Genomic DNA, 10,976 nt, shown 5'->3' with positions numbered 1-10,976 from the left:
GGATGAAAACGTGGTATAAAGACAGATGTACTGGCAGTCTGGACAAATAGCCTGATTCTAGATGTATTTTTTGAGAATGGGCATTTTCCCGCTGCCGACTTTGGGCAACTAGCGCCATATGGCCAAATTGGACTTAAATGTATGTTTTGATTATGCCTTGTGTCCATTAGGATTCCTGAAACTGATTTAAAGAACACAGACAGAAAACAAGTTAATCTGCAAGACAACTGGGAGTGCTCTCCACCTTTTCTACAATTTTTTATTGGATTCAGAAACAATATTGTGTTAATTTAATTCATTTTACATCAACGTTTTCTGTTTATAATTACGAAAACATCAAGAGGCTCTGATATCTTTTCTCAATTATTCTTTGCCCTAGGCTTGAACCTTCACATGGTGGTTGTACATTTTCCAGCTCATCTGTGTGCTGCTTATACTTTAATTCCTATACAAACTGTTACAGAAATATGGAATACATAGAGCAGGATTGTACATTCTGACGTTCATAGCACACACCCAGATGCAAGACAGACATCAGTTACAGAAAACACTTCCTCAGCCCCGTATCAATTTTTTTTCTCAGCAATAATTGACTACACAAAGGAACTGTCTCTCTCACACACACAAACAAAATGAGCTCAAACCTTTACAAAATAGCTCAGCAGCAGAGAGAAAACAAAATTTACAACTCAGTACTTTCTTCAAAATGGTACATTTTTGTGGAACCAACAGTTGAATTACAAGCCATTATTTCTTCTAGACTGTACTAACTGCAGAGCTACAAAGTGTTCATGGTATCAAACACAGGAAAGAGATTTCCTCCTGACTGATCATATGCTTTCATCTCCTTTGGCAAAAGTACCTGGAGAGAAGGAAAATAGATGTAAGGCACAGCTCTTTCACCTTGAAGTCAAGGAGCTAACCAAGACTGAAAGCTACACCAAGTCATACAAGCTTGTTTGTAAGAAAAGTGGGATATAGGTACCAAAGTAGAACTGAGGAGAAAAGCCTTTTTTATTTTGGCTTTTAAGCCTCAAGTTTTGACTCTGGTAGAGACATGTTTTCTTCACTTTCCTAGTAAGTGTGCTATAAAATTGGTGGGGGCTTAAAACTTTTGCCTTTTATGGCCCAGATCATTTTTTTTAAAAACCTGGAAGCTAGGAAGACTCCAGTTCTGATAGCAGTGTCTTCTCCCAAATCGAATGTTGTTTCTGCAGAATAAATAAATCTCTCTTAGTTATAGGTAATTGACAGCCTCTGGAAATTTCCTTTATTGTTTAGTCTGTGGGGGTAGGTTGTCCTACTAATGTTCTGCCCCATTTTCCTTTGCTTCCCCCCCAGCTGACTTCTTATTGAGGTTGTACAATATTAAACCATTCTTTGTATTTTTCCTTTATAATATTTGTTGATAATTTCTTGATGGTTCTTTTTCAGTTTCAAGTGTTATACTTGAGTTGTAATTGAAGTTTGCATAATATGCCAAAGCCCCAAAGGGAAGACAAGTAAATGCCCAGAACTCTCTCTTCCAGCACTCCATCATCACAGGGAATCAAATAATAAAACATAATCTGAGCTAGAAGGCACAACAAAATCCGACAAGACACTCAACGGCGATGCAGGAAAGGGATTGAGACTTGTATACTGTTTTGTCATTATGCAGATTTTGAATAAAGAAACCTAAAAAATAATGAGAAAAAGAAGCAGAAAGCAAAATTAGCTTGTAGCTTCAGAAAGTTTGTGTTTGAAGATGTCTGCAAACAACAGATGGTCGTAAAATAAACTTGTTGCCCACAAAAAAGACGACCAAAAAAAAAAACACCAATAGAAAGAAATATTTTTATCCCAGGACAAGCAGGCATGATATTCTCACATGTGGGTGACGTGATCTAAGGAGCCCCAGCGCGGACAGCTTTTCAAGCAAACTTGATTGAAGTTTCAAGTTTGCTACACTGCACCACGCATGTGCATGCCTTCTTGCTCACTAGAGGGCGCATCCCCACCTCGTGGTCCTGCTGTCCCTGGATAACACCTGTTACGGTAAGTAACTGTGCTTTTCATTCAACTAATACCGTAGTTAAGTTTGAACCTCTTCCCAGAGAATGAGGTAACAGCAGTTCTTGTACAATCCCTCCGGAGGCTGAACATCCGATAGCTTCTGCTGCAGGGCTACTAAAACTTGTTCACTTCCCTTGGGCTATCTGCCCGGGAGCTTCCTGTCATGCTCAGTTTTGATCCTGCAGCTTCTCTGCATGGTTGAAAGCAGTCTATTCCAGGGGTGTCAAAGTCCCTCCTCGAGGGCCGCAATCCAGTCGGGTTGTCAGGATTTCCCCAATGAATATGCATGAGATCTATTAGTATACAATGGAAGCAGTGCATGCAAATAGATCTCATGCATATTCATTGGGGAAATCCTAAAAACCCGACTGGATTGCAGCCCTCGAGGAGGGACTTGACACCCCTGGTCTTTTCTGTTCGTGATTTGTTTTCAATTTCTAGTCTTTATTTTGCGGGTTTGCCCACGTGCTACGGATCAACTCTATGCGAGTGATCCTTCGGCGGGTGATCACATACATTTTAAAATTTGTCTGCTTCTGGAAGGTGCTCTATAAGCTTAAAACTGCAGTAAGCCCTCTGAGCAGCCTACAGATTGGCTCGGGTCTCCGGGATCGGGAGCCATCTCCCCCCTGGTTTGTCTGCAAAGGGGTAGAGCGCAGGCTGCTGCAGTTCTGTGGAGGTAAGCTAGGATCGGAACCACACCACGTGTCTTCCCTAATTTCTCTGAGGGTTTTTGGTGGTCATGATCTGAGGTGACAGGGAAAGTGAGGGGTCAGAAGACCTGAAAAAAAAAATCCAGTTTAATCAGCTCCTGAGATACTGATCTCCTTGCTTGTACTGTGTATTGCAGGCTGCCATAGACTTTCATTGCAGCACGTCTGTTTAATGTCTGTGAGTCACAGAGTTTGCCGATTTTGGGGGGTGCTCAAATCGTGGTTTTGGGGGGTTTCCCTGCATGCTCTGGTCCTCCCACCTGTAAAATCCTAAAATCGCCATTTTTCCCATTATTAACGGCCATTTTTCAGTCAAAATCGGCACCCACGGTGGCCACCTTGGATTTTCTTTAAAGTTTTTAAAACTATATTTTTTGGTCTTAGAAGCTTCGTTTTTGCCTCAGGACAGGATGGCATGGATTCATGCCGTAAATGTGGAGGATGCCTGATGGATTTGCAGCTGTGTATCACATGCGCTGCGGCCTGTGAGGGGCGTGAACCGTGTGGATCCCGCATTATCCTCCAGGGAGGCACTGCTTTCCTCTGATTCCGCCGGAGACGCAATCCCAGCTTCCGGGATGCCAAATTTGGGCGAGGAGGGCGCAGTTCCGGGGAAAAGTCTCAAGTCTCCAAAACATTCCAAATCTGACCGCCAGGGACTATTTTCTGCCGGAATTTGTGGATATGATGTATCAGGCTTTCATGAGAAAGCGGGCTATGCCTGTGTCTCCCTCTCAGACTCTGGTGCGGCAGTCTGTGTAGCCTTTGAATTCCAGTATGTTAGTCTGCTCCCTTGCTGGTCTGCCTGAAAGCCAGTGGTAACTTCCCACTATTGCTTCCAGTGCCTGGGTCAATTTCTATCCCATTGCTATTGCACGGCTCTTCGGCAAGCTCTGCTGACATGGCTAACCTAGCGGATCTCGGGGATTCCCAGAACACTGATTTCCATGATCTGGGAGAGGATCAGACGGTGCACAAACTCTTTAAGTCCAGTCGCCTTCCTGATCTTATCTCTGAATCCCTGCGGATATTGAAACTTGATTCTGACTTAGCAGTTCAGGCGGAGTGTTCCATCATGAGGGCTAAGCCCCCGCTTTCCGCAGCATTTCCAGATCACACGGATTTAGCAGAAATGCTCTTGGAGGTTTGGGAGGCCCCGGAGGGTCCCCTGAGGGTCCATGGCTAAATTGTATCCCATGGCTTTGGAATTTTCCAAGCATTTAGTCCCACTGAGGGTGGATTTGGCGGTGGCTCAGGTCACTAAACGTACCTCTTTGCCCTCGGGGTTGTCCTGAAGGATGTCCGGGACCGAAGACTAGATTTTGTCATGAAGCATCTTTGATTCTGCTGCAACGGGAGGGGGCCAGATAAAGTGCCAACCAATTAAAGATTTTGGAAGAGGGAAAAAAAGCCTTCATTGCTGCCTCATTCCAGATTCTCTCAAGGTTTCCTACAGAGCTGTCATACTGGGACTTGTTCAGGGTGTTTGAAGTGAGCACATTACCCCCTTTCCTCTATTTGATTCTAGTATGCGGTGGTGGGGATTTCAGAAGGGGAGGCTGCAAGTAAGGTATGATAGTTTATTGTGTTGGCATGTGCATTTGGCCTTACTTGGGAACAGGCAGGTGTGATCTGTGGACATTTTAGTACTGAACCAAAATGAAGCTGAAGAGTGCTGAGCTGTGGGCCATGAGGGGGGTGTCAGGGGGAATACCCCGGGTTTTCCCCTTCTTTTTCCATACTGGGGATCAGAAACCATGGGCAGATAACAGCTCAAACACTCTTCTCAACCGCCATCTTGTCCTGCTTCTGTTGTTTGGGATTTAACGTGGTATTATCTGCTCTCATGAAGTCTCCCTTTGAGCCGCTTACATCATGTTCGCTCAAACCTCTCACTGACACCCCCGAGGTTGGATGACCTCCAAACAGGGCCCACCCAAGCTCAATCTGGCACCAAAACGGGGACTAGGAGCCCTAAACAAATTCCAACAGCCCTAACCAAGGGAGGTGGGTACAACTCACTCACACCTGCTGGAGACTGAATGAAGACTGATGGAATAAGGGAGGGTCACATATGTACTATTCCAAAGTTCTCAGTTTCCACCTGCTGGTCATGATGAGATATAACCCATTTGTAAGATCTAAAGCCTATACTGGTCTGGAGAGTTTGCTAAAGAAAGAGGGATCCAGGGTGCATCTCTCCCATCCCCTCTACTGCCACATCTAATATGTTTCCCTCTCTCATCCCACGTACATGTGCAGCATCTTTTGTCCCTTCCCACCAGCCCCATGCCCAACATTTCTCCTTCTATCACCCCTCTCCAGCACTATGCCCCATCTCTCCCTCCATTCCCTCCACTACTATGTCCAACATTCCTCCCTCTTGCATCCCTTTTAATCTGTTCCACTGTTCCCTCTCCACATTTCTCCCTCTCATTTTTCTCTTCCCTATGCATTCTGTACCTCACTCTTTTTCCTCCCTATGCCCCCAAATTCTCCTTCTGCCATTCCCCATGTGCACCATCTCGTTCCCTCTCACTGACACACTCACACCCAACAATTCTCTCTTTCTATTCCCTCCCCCACCTCAGCATCTCTTTCCCTTCCATGTCCCAAGTTCGTGCCCCCTTCCTCTCTCCCTTCTCTGTCCCAAGTTCATGCCCCCTCCCTCCCTCAATTCCTTCTATGTCCCAGGTTTGGGCCCCTCCCATGTCCCAACGTGCTCCCTCCTTTATATCAAATTCATGCCTCCTCTCTCGCCCTTCCTTAGTCCAGTGCATGCACTCACTCCCTCCCTCTTTTTCTGTGATCCAACTACTTCGGTGCCCCCTCCTGCAAACTACCAGAGCCGTCCAAGTCAGCTGCCTCCTTCCTGCCTTCCAGCCACACTTTGCAGGGCCATGAGCCCTGCACGTGGCTGACCTGAAGCCTTCCCTTCAGCTCTCATGTCAGAGGGAAGGCTTCCAGGTCGGCTAAGGGCGGTGTGCTGGGAGTGCCTTGTAGAGAAGCGAGTACAGATGGAGAGCATGAAAAGGAGGCGCACTAAGATATTTGAGCCCCTCTAGGTGCATCCAACCCCATGGGATCCCCACGACCTCAGGGGATGTGTCCCCAGAGGATTCCCATCGTCCCTGTTCCCATGCAGCTCTCTACATGAAACCATGAAAAATTCCCAACAACAAAATGGCAGCAAATATCAATATTAATTTTTGCAATTTTTTGCCTTTCTTGTCTGCTATTCACCCCACTACATAGTGAGGGCTCCACATATAATCCTTTCCTCTGGGCATCAATCTGCTCATATAAACACTGTTTTTGTCTTCATTTCTCTTACCTGAAATGATGTCAAACTTTAGAATTCAGAGAAGCAAACATTCTGTAGCACATGGTCTTTTGTTTCTCCATGTAGTCTCTGTAAAAGCTGTAAGGAGAGAGAATGGCCTTACTTTGCATCCATATTAGAGGACACCCTTATCCATTCTCTTGTCATTGATCCCCTAACTATAAAGACACTTTCTACTCTTCCCCTAACCATAAAGACTCCTATGGAGCTCTGTGAACTCCTGTGAATCAATATTTCCCTACAGCAGTGTTCTTCAATGTCAGCCAATTATAACCCTTGGAGACCTCTTGGGCGGCCAGCCTGTCCAGAATTCTATCCCCTCCCAATGAAAATTATAACATTCAAAACCACATATCAAAACAGATACAAAACTGCGTGCAACTAGAACTAATATTATATAGAGCTCATAGCTACTCACATGTCCTGTCATCGAGCAGAAACTTCAGCCAGACTTCACTTTCTTGAGTGTTTTTTATCTCAGCTCATCTGTGAGATAGAAAATTTACCAAATCTAGACTGGTTTTAGGGCAGGGCTTCAGGACTACTACACAGATCTACAAGAAAAAAGATTATTGAGCTAAGAACCTAATCTTTCTTTCTAGTGCAATGTGTCTAGTAGTCTTGAACTCTAGGGACGTACTAAAGCATTCCTCAGAGTCTAGGGCAGGCGCACCAAGCCTGCCTTCAATATGAAGGATGCAAAAGCAGTGTCTTTCCTGGCTGCTACATAGACTCTATTATAGAACCTGATAAAGGTTTGAAGGGTAGACCATGTAGCTGCTCTACAGATTTCCATAGGTGAAACTGCCTGAGTCTCCGCCCACGAGGTAGCAATTCCTCTGGCGGTGTGTGCTTTCAATGATAACAGAAACACCAATAAACATTGGTGCTAAGGTAAACAAAAACAGCTAATGATAAAGAGAATTTCTGGTACGTCCTTCCGCAAGGTGTCCAATCCATTCCCCCGATCCAGGACTTGCAGAAATCCACTCTTTTCTCACCATGAGCTCCTCCTATTACTATAGAGAATTACATGGTGGCTGTTACCCACAGCTACTCGCAGGTAACCCGCCGAAACGGTGGGAGAAAAAGTCGTCATCGCCACAGGGACAAGGCCATTTGCTGCCCTGTGGAGCAGTGACTAGCCTTGTCTCCACAGTTATGAGAGCAAACTTGCACGGTCACCGATCAACATACATTTTCCTTCCTTCCTCCATCCCTCCATTGCCCTCATCTTACAGTGATTTTCTGGGTTTTTTCCGACTCCCAGCTGCCTGAGCCAGCTTTCGTCTGTTCGCATGTGGCTGCTGAAATTTCTCCTCTGACGCAACTTCCTGTTTCCAGTTGCGTCGGGGGAGAGGTTTCGGCTGCTGCACGCAACTTTATGGGGGCCAGCTCGGGCAGCTGGGAGATGAGGAGGAGACGGAGGGTCACCACAGTAAAGTGAGGGGAAGGGAGGGAGTGTTTAGTGTTTCCGGTTGTCGGAGGGAGCGGTTTCAGCGGCCACACATGTCTTGATGGGGGCCAGCTCAGGCAGCTGGGAGACGGGGAGGAGCTGAAGGGTCGCCGCAGTAAGGTGAGGGGAAGGGAGGGAGTGTTTAACAGTGAGATGCTACACCCTGTCCATGAGAGAGGAAAGAGCTTTCAGAGCACGTCGGGTACTAACACCATCTTGGATCGCACCCAAGATTTTTTTATTTTAATGGATGTTGTTAAGATTCAGGGTGATCGGGAGGGAGGCTGCTGGACCGCACACGCTTAATGGAAATGGGCGAGGGGAGAGAAGGGAGAAGACGCTAAGGGAAATGGGCAAGAGGAGAGTGGGGAGAAGACGCTGAAGGGAAATGGGCAAGAGGAGAGGAGAGTGGGGAGAAGACGCTGAAGGGAAATGGCAAGAGGAGAGGAGAATGGGGAGAAGACACTGAAGAGAAATGGGCAAGAGAGATGCCAGACTATGGGTGGGAATGGAGGGAAGAAAGGGTGGGGAGGGAGAGATGGAAGGAAGAGGCACACTAACAGAGCATATGGAAGAGGCAGAGAGTAGGCAGACAATGAATGGAAGGAATTGAATGAAGATAAGATGAGGAAAGCAGAAACCAGAAAAAAGTTAAAAAGTTATTTTCTTTTGCTTTAGGATAAAGTAGTATATTAGTTGTGTTGATAAACATTTATAAACAAAGCCCTGCCAGCTGAATATCTCTTTCTCTAGTTCAGCAGCCAGAACTTTGATTTATAAAATGACAATTGTTCAGAATATTGTTTATTTTTATACTTTAATAAAATACCATATTTTTCGCTCCATAAGACACACTTAACCATAAGATGCACCCTAGATTTAGAGGAGGAAAATGAGAAAAATAATATTCTGAACAAATTCTCCCTGCCAAACTCTGTACCCTGTCCCCCCTCCCTGCCAGGCTCTATATCCTGTTCCCCCTCTGGTGGTCTAGTGGTAAGCCGGGACAGGGCAGGCAGGTAGGGAAAGGGCACGGAGGCAGGTCTCCCCCAGGCAGGCAGGACTCCCCCCTCCTAGGCAGCCCCCCTCCTCCCAGGCAGCTCCGTAGGCAGGCCCAGCCTCTCCCTGCTCCCTCCCTATATTTAATTCAGCAGGGCATGCAGGCCCCGGACTCCCTCTCCTTCTCCCCTTTACCTTTTTTATCATTCTAGTGCCCTCCCTCTCCGGACACGGCTGCTTGGTCCCCACGAGCAGTGACTTCTGCCGCAGCTGCTGCTGAGTCATCTTCTTTTTCCTTACAGCAGAGCGATGCACAAAGCTGCCTGCCCAGTCCTGTGCTGCTTACTGCGAGAACTCAGTTCTTGTGGGAAGCGACGTGGGACTGGGCAGGCAGCCTTGTGCACCGCTCTGCCACAAGGAAAAAGAAGATGACTCAGCGGCAACCGCGTCAGCAGTCACTGCTCACGGAGACCAGGCAGGCAGCCAGCCGTGTCCAGCAAGAGAGGGCGCCAGAATGAATAAAAAGGTAACAGGGGTGGGGGTTATTCGCTCCATAAGATGCACCCTTATTTCCACCCCCTTTCTTGGGGTAGAAAAAGTGCGTCTTATGGTGCGAAAAATACGGTAAGTTCAGTATAAAACTATTCGAGGCTTGCGTGGATGGGATCAGATGGTTTGCGGGGATGACGGGGACTGAGCTCGTAGGGATGGGACAGTGACGGGGATGGGGCAAATTTTTTTCCCTGTGTCATTCTCTATACTATTGAGAGAGAGGCAGAACCCCTGTAGTTATGTCAAAAAACCAAGCAGCCAAACTGGAACAAGGCAACAACAAATGAGGCACGGGGAAACTCCTCAGAAATCTAAGTACGATCTGTTCTGTTCTGCTTTGCAAGACATAATATAATTAATACACAGTCAACGGGCAACACAGAGAACAGTTAGGAACAATGTAGAACTGACCTGCTGTGTGCAACAAGCACCCACTGGAAACCTGCCATTGGCAACGACTGTACTCACAATAGTGAAATCCCCACCACAGGGCCTGTCTGCTAGCTGAAAGATACTTCAGCCTATAAGGAGAACAAAACAGAGGCAGAAAAAGGCAGGTGATTCATAAAAAAAAACTAAGAGGGCAGGTCACACAAAATCCTCCAGGAATTATCAGAAAATTATCAAAGGTAAGAACCTAATCTTCCATTCTGGTACGTTCCTTCCAGACACTATATGTAAGGTGATATACCAAAGCAATGGCATTGTCTAAGGAGGGACAGAAAAGCCTGCCCTCAACACAGAGGTCCCAAAAGCGACGCCATATCCACTCGGTAAAATCTGGTAAAGGTATGGAGAAAAGATCAAGTAGCCAACCTGCAAATTTTGTCTGGAGGAACTGTTTGAGCTTCTGCCCACGATGTAGCAACACTTCTAGTCAAGAGGGCCTTGAGAGAAACTGGCAGTTGCCTGCTGTGGGTGATGCAAGTTGACAAAATGGCCATAAGGATCCAATGGGAAATAGAAGCCTTAGATAAGAACATAAGAACATAAGAAGCGCCATCTCCGGATCAGACCTTCGGTCCATCAAGTCCGGCGATCCGCACACGCGGAGGCCCTGCCAGGTATACTGGCCTATCTCAGCAGGCTGGGCCATCAAGACAAAGAGATGGGCACGATGGACCACTGGTCTGACCCAACAGCGGCAATTCTTATGTTCTTATCCAAAAGGCGAATATCATTAGTTTTTTTTTCCCAAATAGTGGAGGAGGATTCTGCACAAGATTTTATCCTTTCACACCAACCCTATGGAGCAGAAAGCAGGTAAACAAACTTCCTGGTTGACATGAAAATCTGAAATCACCTTTGGCAGAAAGGAGGGAAAAGTATGGAGAACAATTCCCGAGTCTGTAATCCACTGAAAGGGCTCTCTACACAAAAGAGCCTGAATCTCCATAATACGTTGTATGGAGCCACAAGAAAGACAGTCTTGATGATCAGATTCAAAAGCATAGCATCCTTCAATGGTTCGAAAGGAGCTTCCACAAGACCCTGCAGAACAATATAAGATTCCACCTAGGAAAAGGCTGACGTAAAGGATGGAAGTGAAGCGCCTCTCTAAGAAATCTAGTCACATCTGGATGAGTCATCAGTGAACTGGAACCACTGTGTGCCCGAAAACACAAAACACCTGCCACTTGAACTTTAAGAGTCATATTTTTGTTTTTTTTGTGAAACTTTTTTATGTACAGAAAAACAAAAAAATATGAAAAAGTTTAAATTAAGATATTGAAGAAAAAATTTTTCAATAAAATTTGGACCGATGAAGACTCCAGCAGCTGGTAGGATGTATTGCACAGCTGCATTCTGAAGGTCCATACAATAATTTCTTACATATGTAGCCACTATATGATAAGCA

General features: G+C 46.0%; 1 protein-coding gene across 5 annotated transcripts in view; it reads right to left on the bottom strand.

Annotated features, from left to right (window-relative positions):
• Positions 1-234: 234 nt before the first annotated feature.
• FKBP6 (FKBP prolyl isomerase 6) overlaps positions 235-10,976 on the bottom strand; it is a 30,125-nt gene continuing 19,383 nt past the window's right edge. For 3 of the 5 annotated variants that reach the window (XM_033922297.1, XM_033922301.1, XM_033922302.1), the window contains exons 8-9: positions 6,103-6,189; positions 235-1,211 (exon numbers count right to left, since the gene is read on the bottom strand). In XM_033922297.1, coding sequence (XP_033778188.1) covers positions 6,114-6,189 — 76 coding nt within the window. In that variant the 3' untranslated portion in view covers positions 235-1,211; positions 6,103-6,113. Of the gene's footprint in view, positions 1,678-6,102; positions 6,190-10,976 lie in introns of all 5 variants that reach the window. The other 2 variants (XM_033922299.1, XM_033922300.1) reach the window with 2 other exon arrangements.

This window comes from Geotrypetes seraphini, chromosome 15 (genome assembly GCF_902459505.1).
Source record: "Geotrypetes seraphini chromosome 15, aGeoSer1.1, whole genome shotgun sequence".
NCBI classification, from domain to species: domain Eukaryota; kingdom Metazoa; phylum Chordata; class Amphibia; order Gymnophiona; family Dermophiidae; genus Geotrypetes; species Geotrypetes seraphini.
Note: the sequence above shows the minus strand (reverse complement) of the source record. Positions and strands in the feature narration are given on the sequence as shown.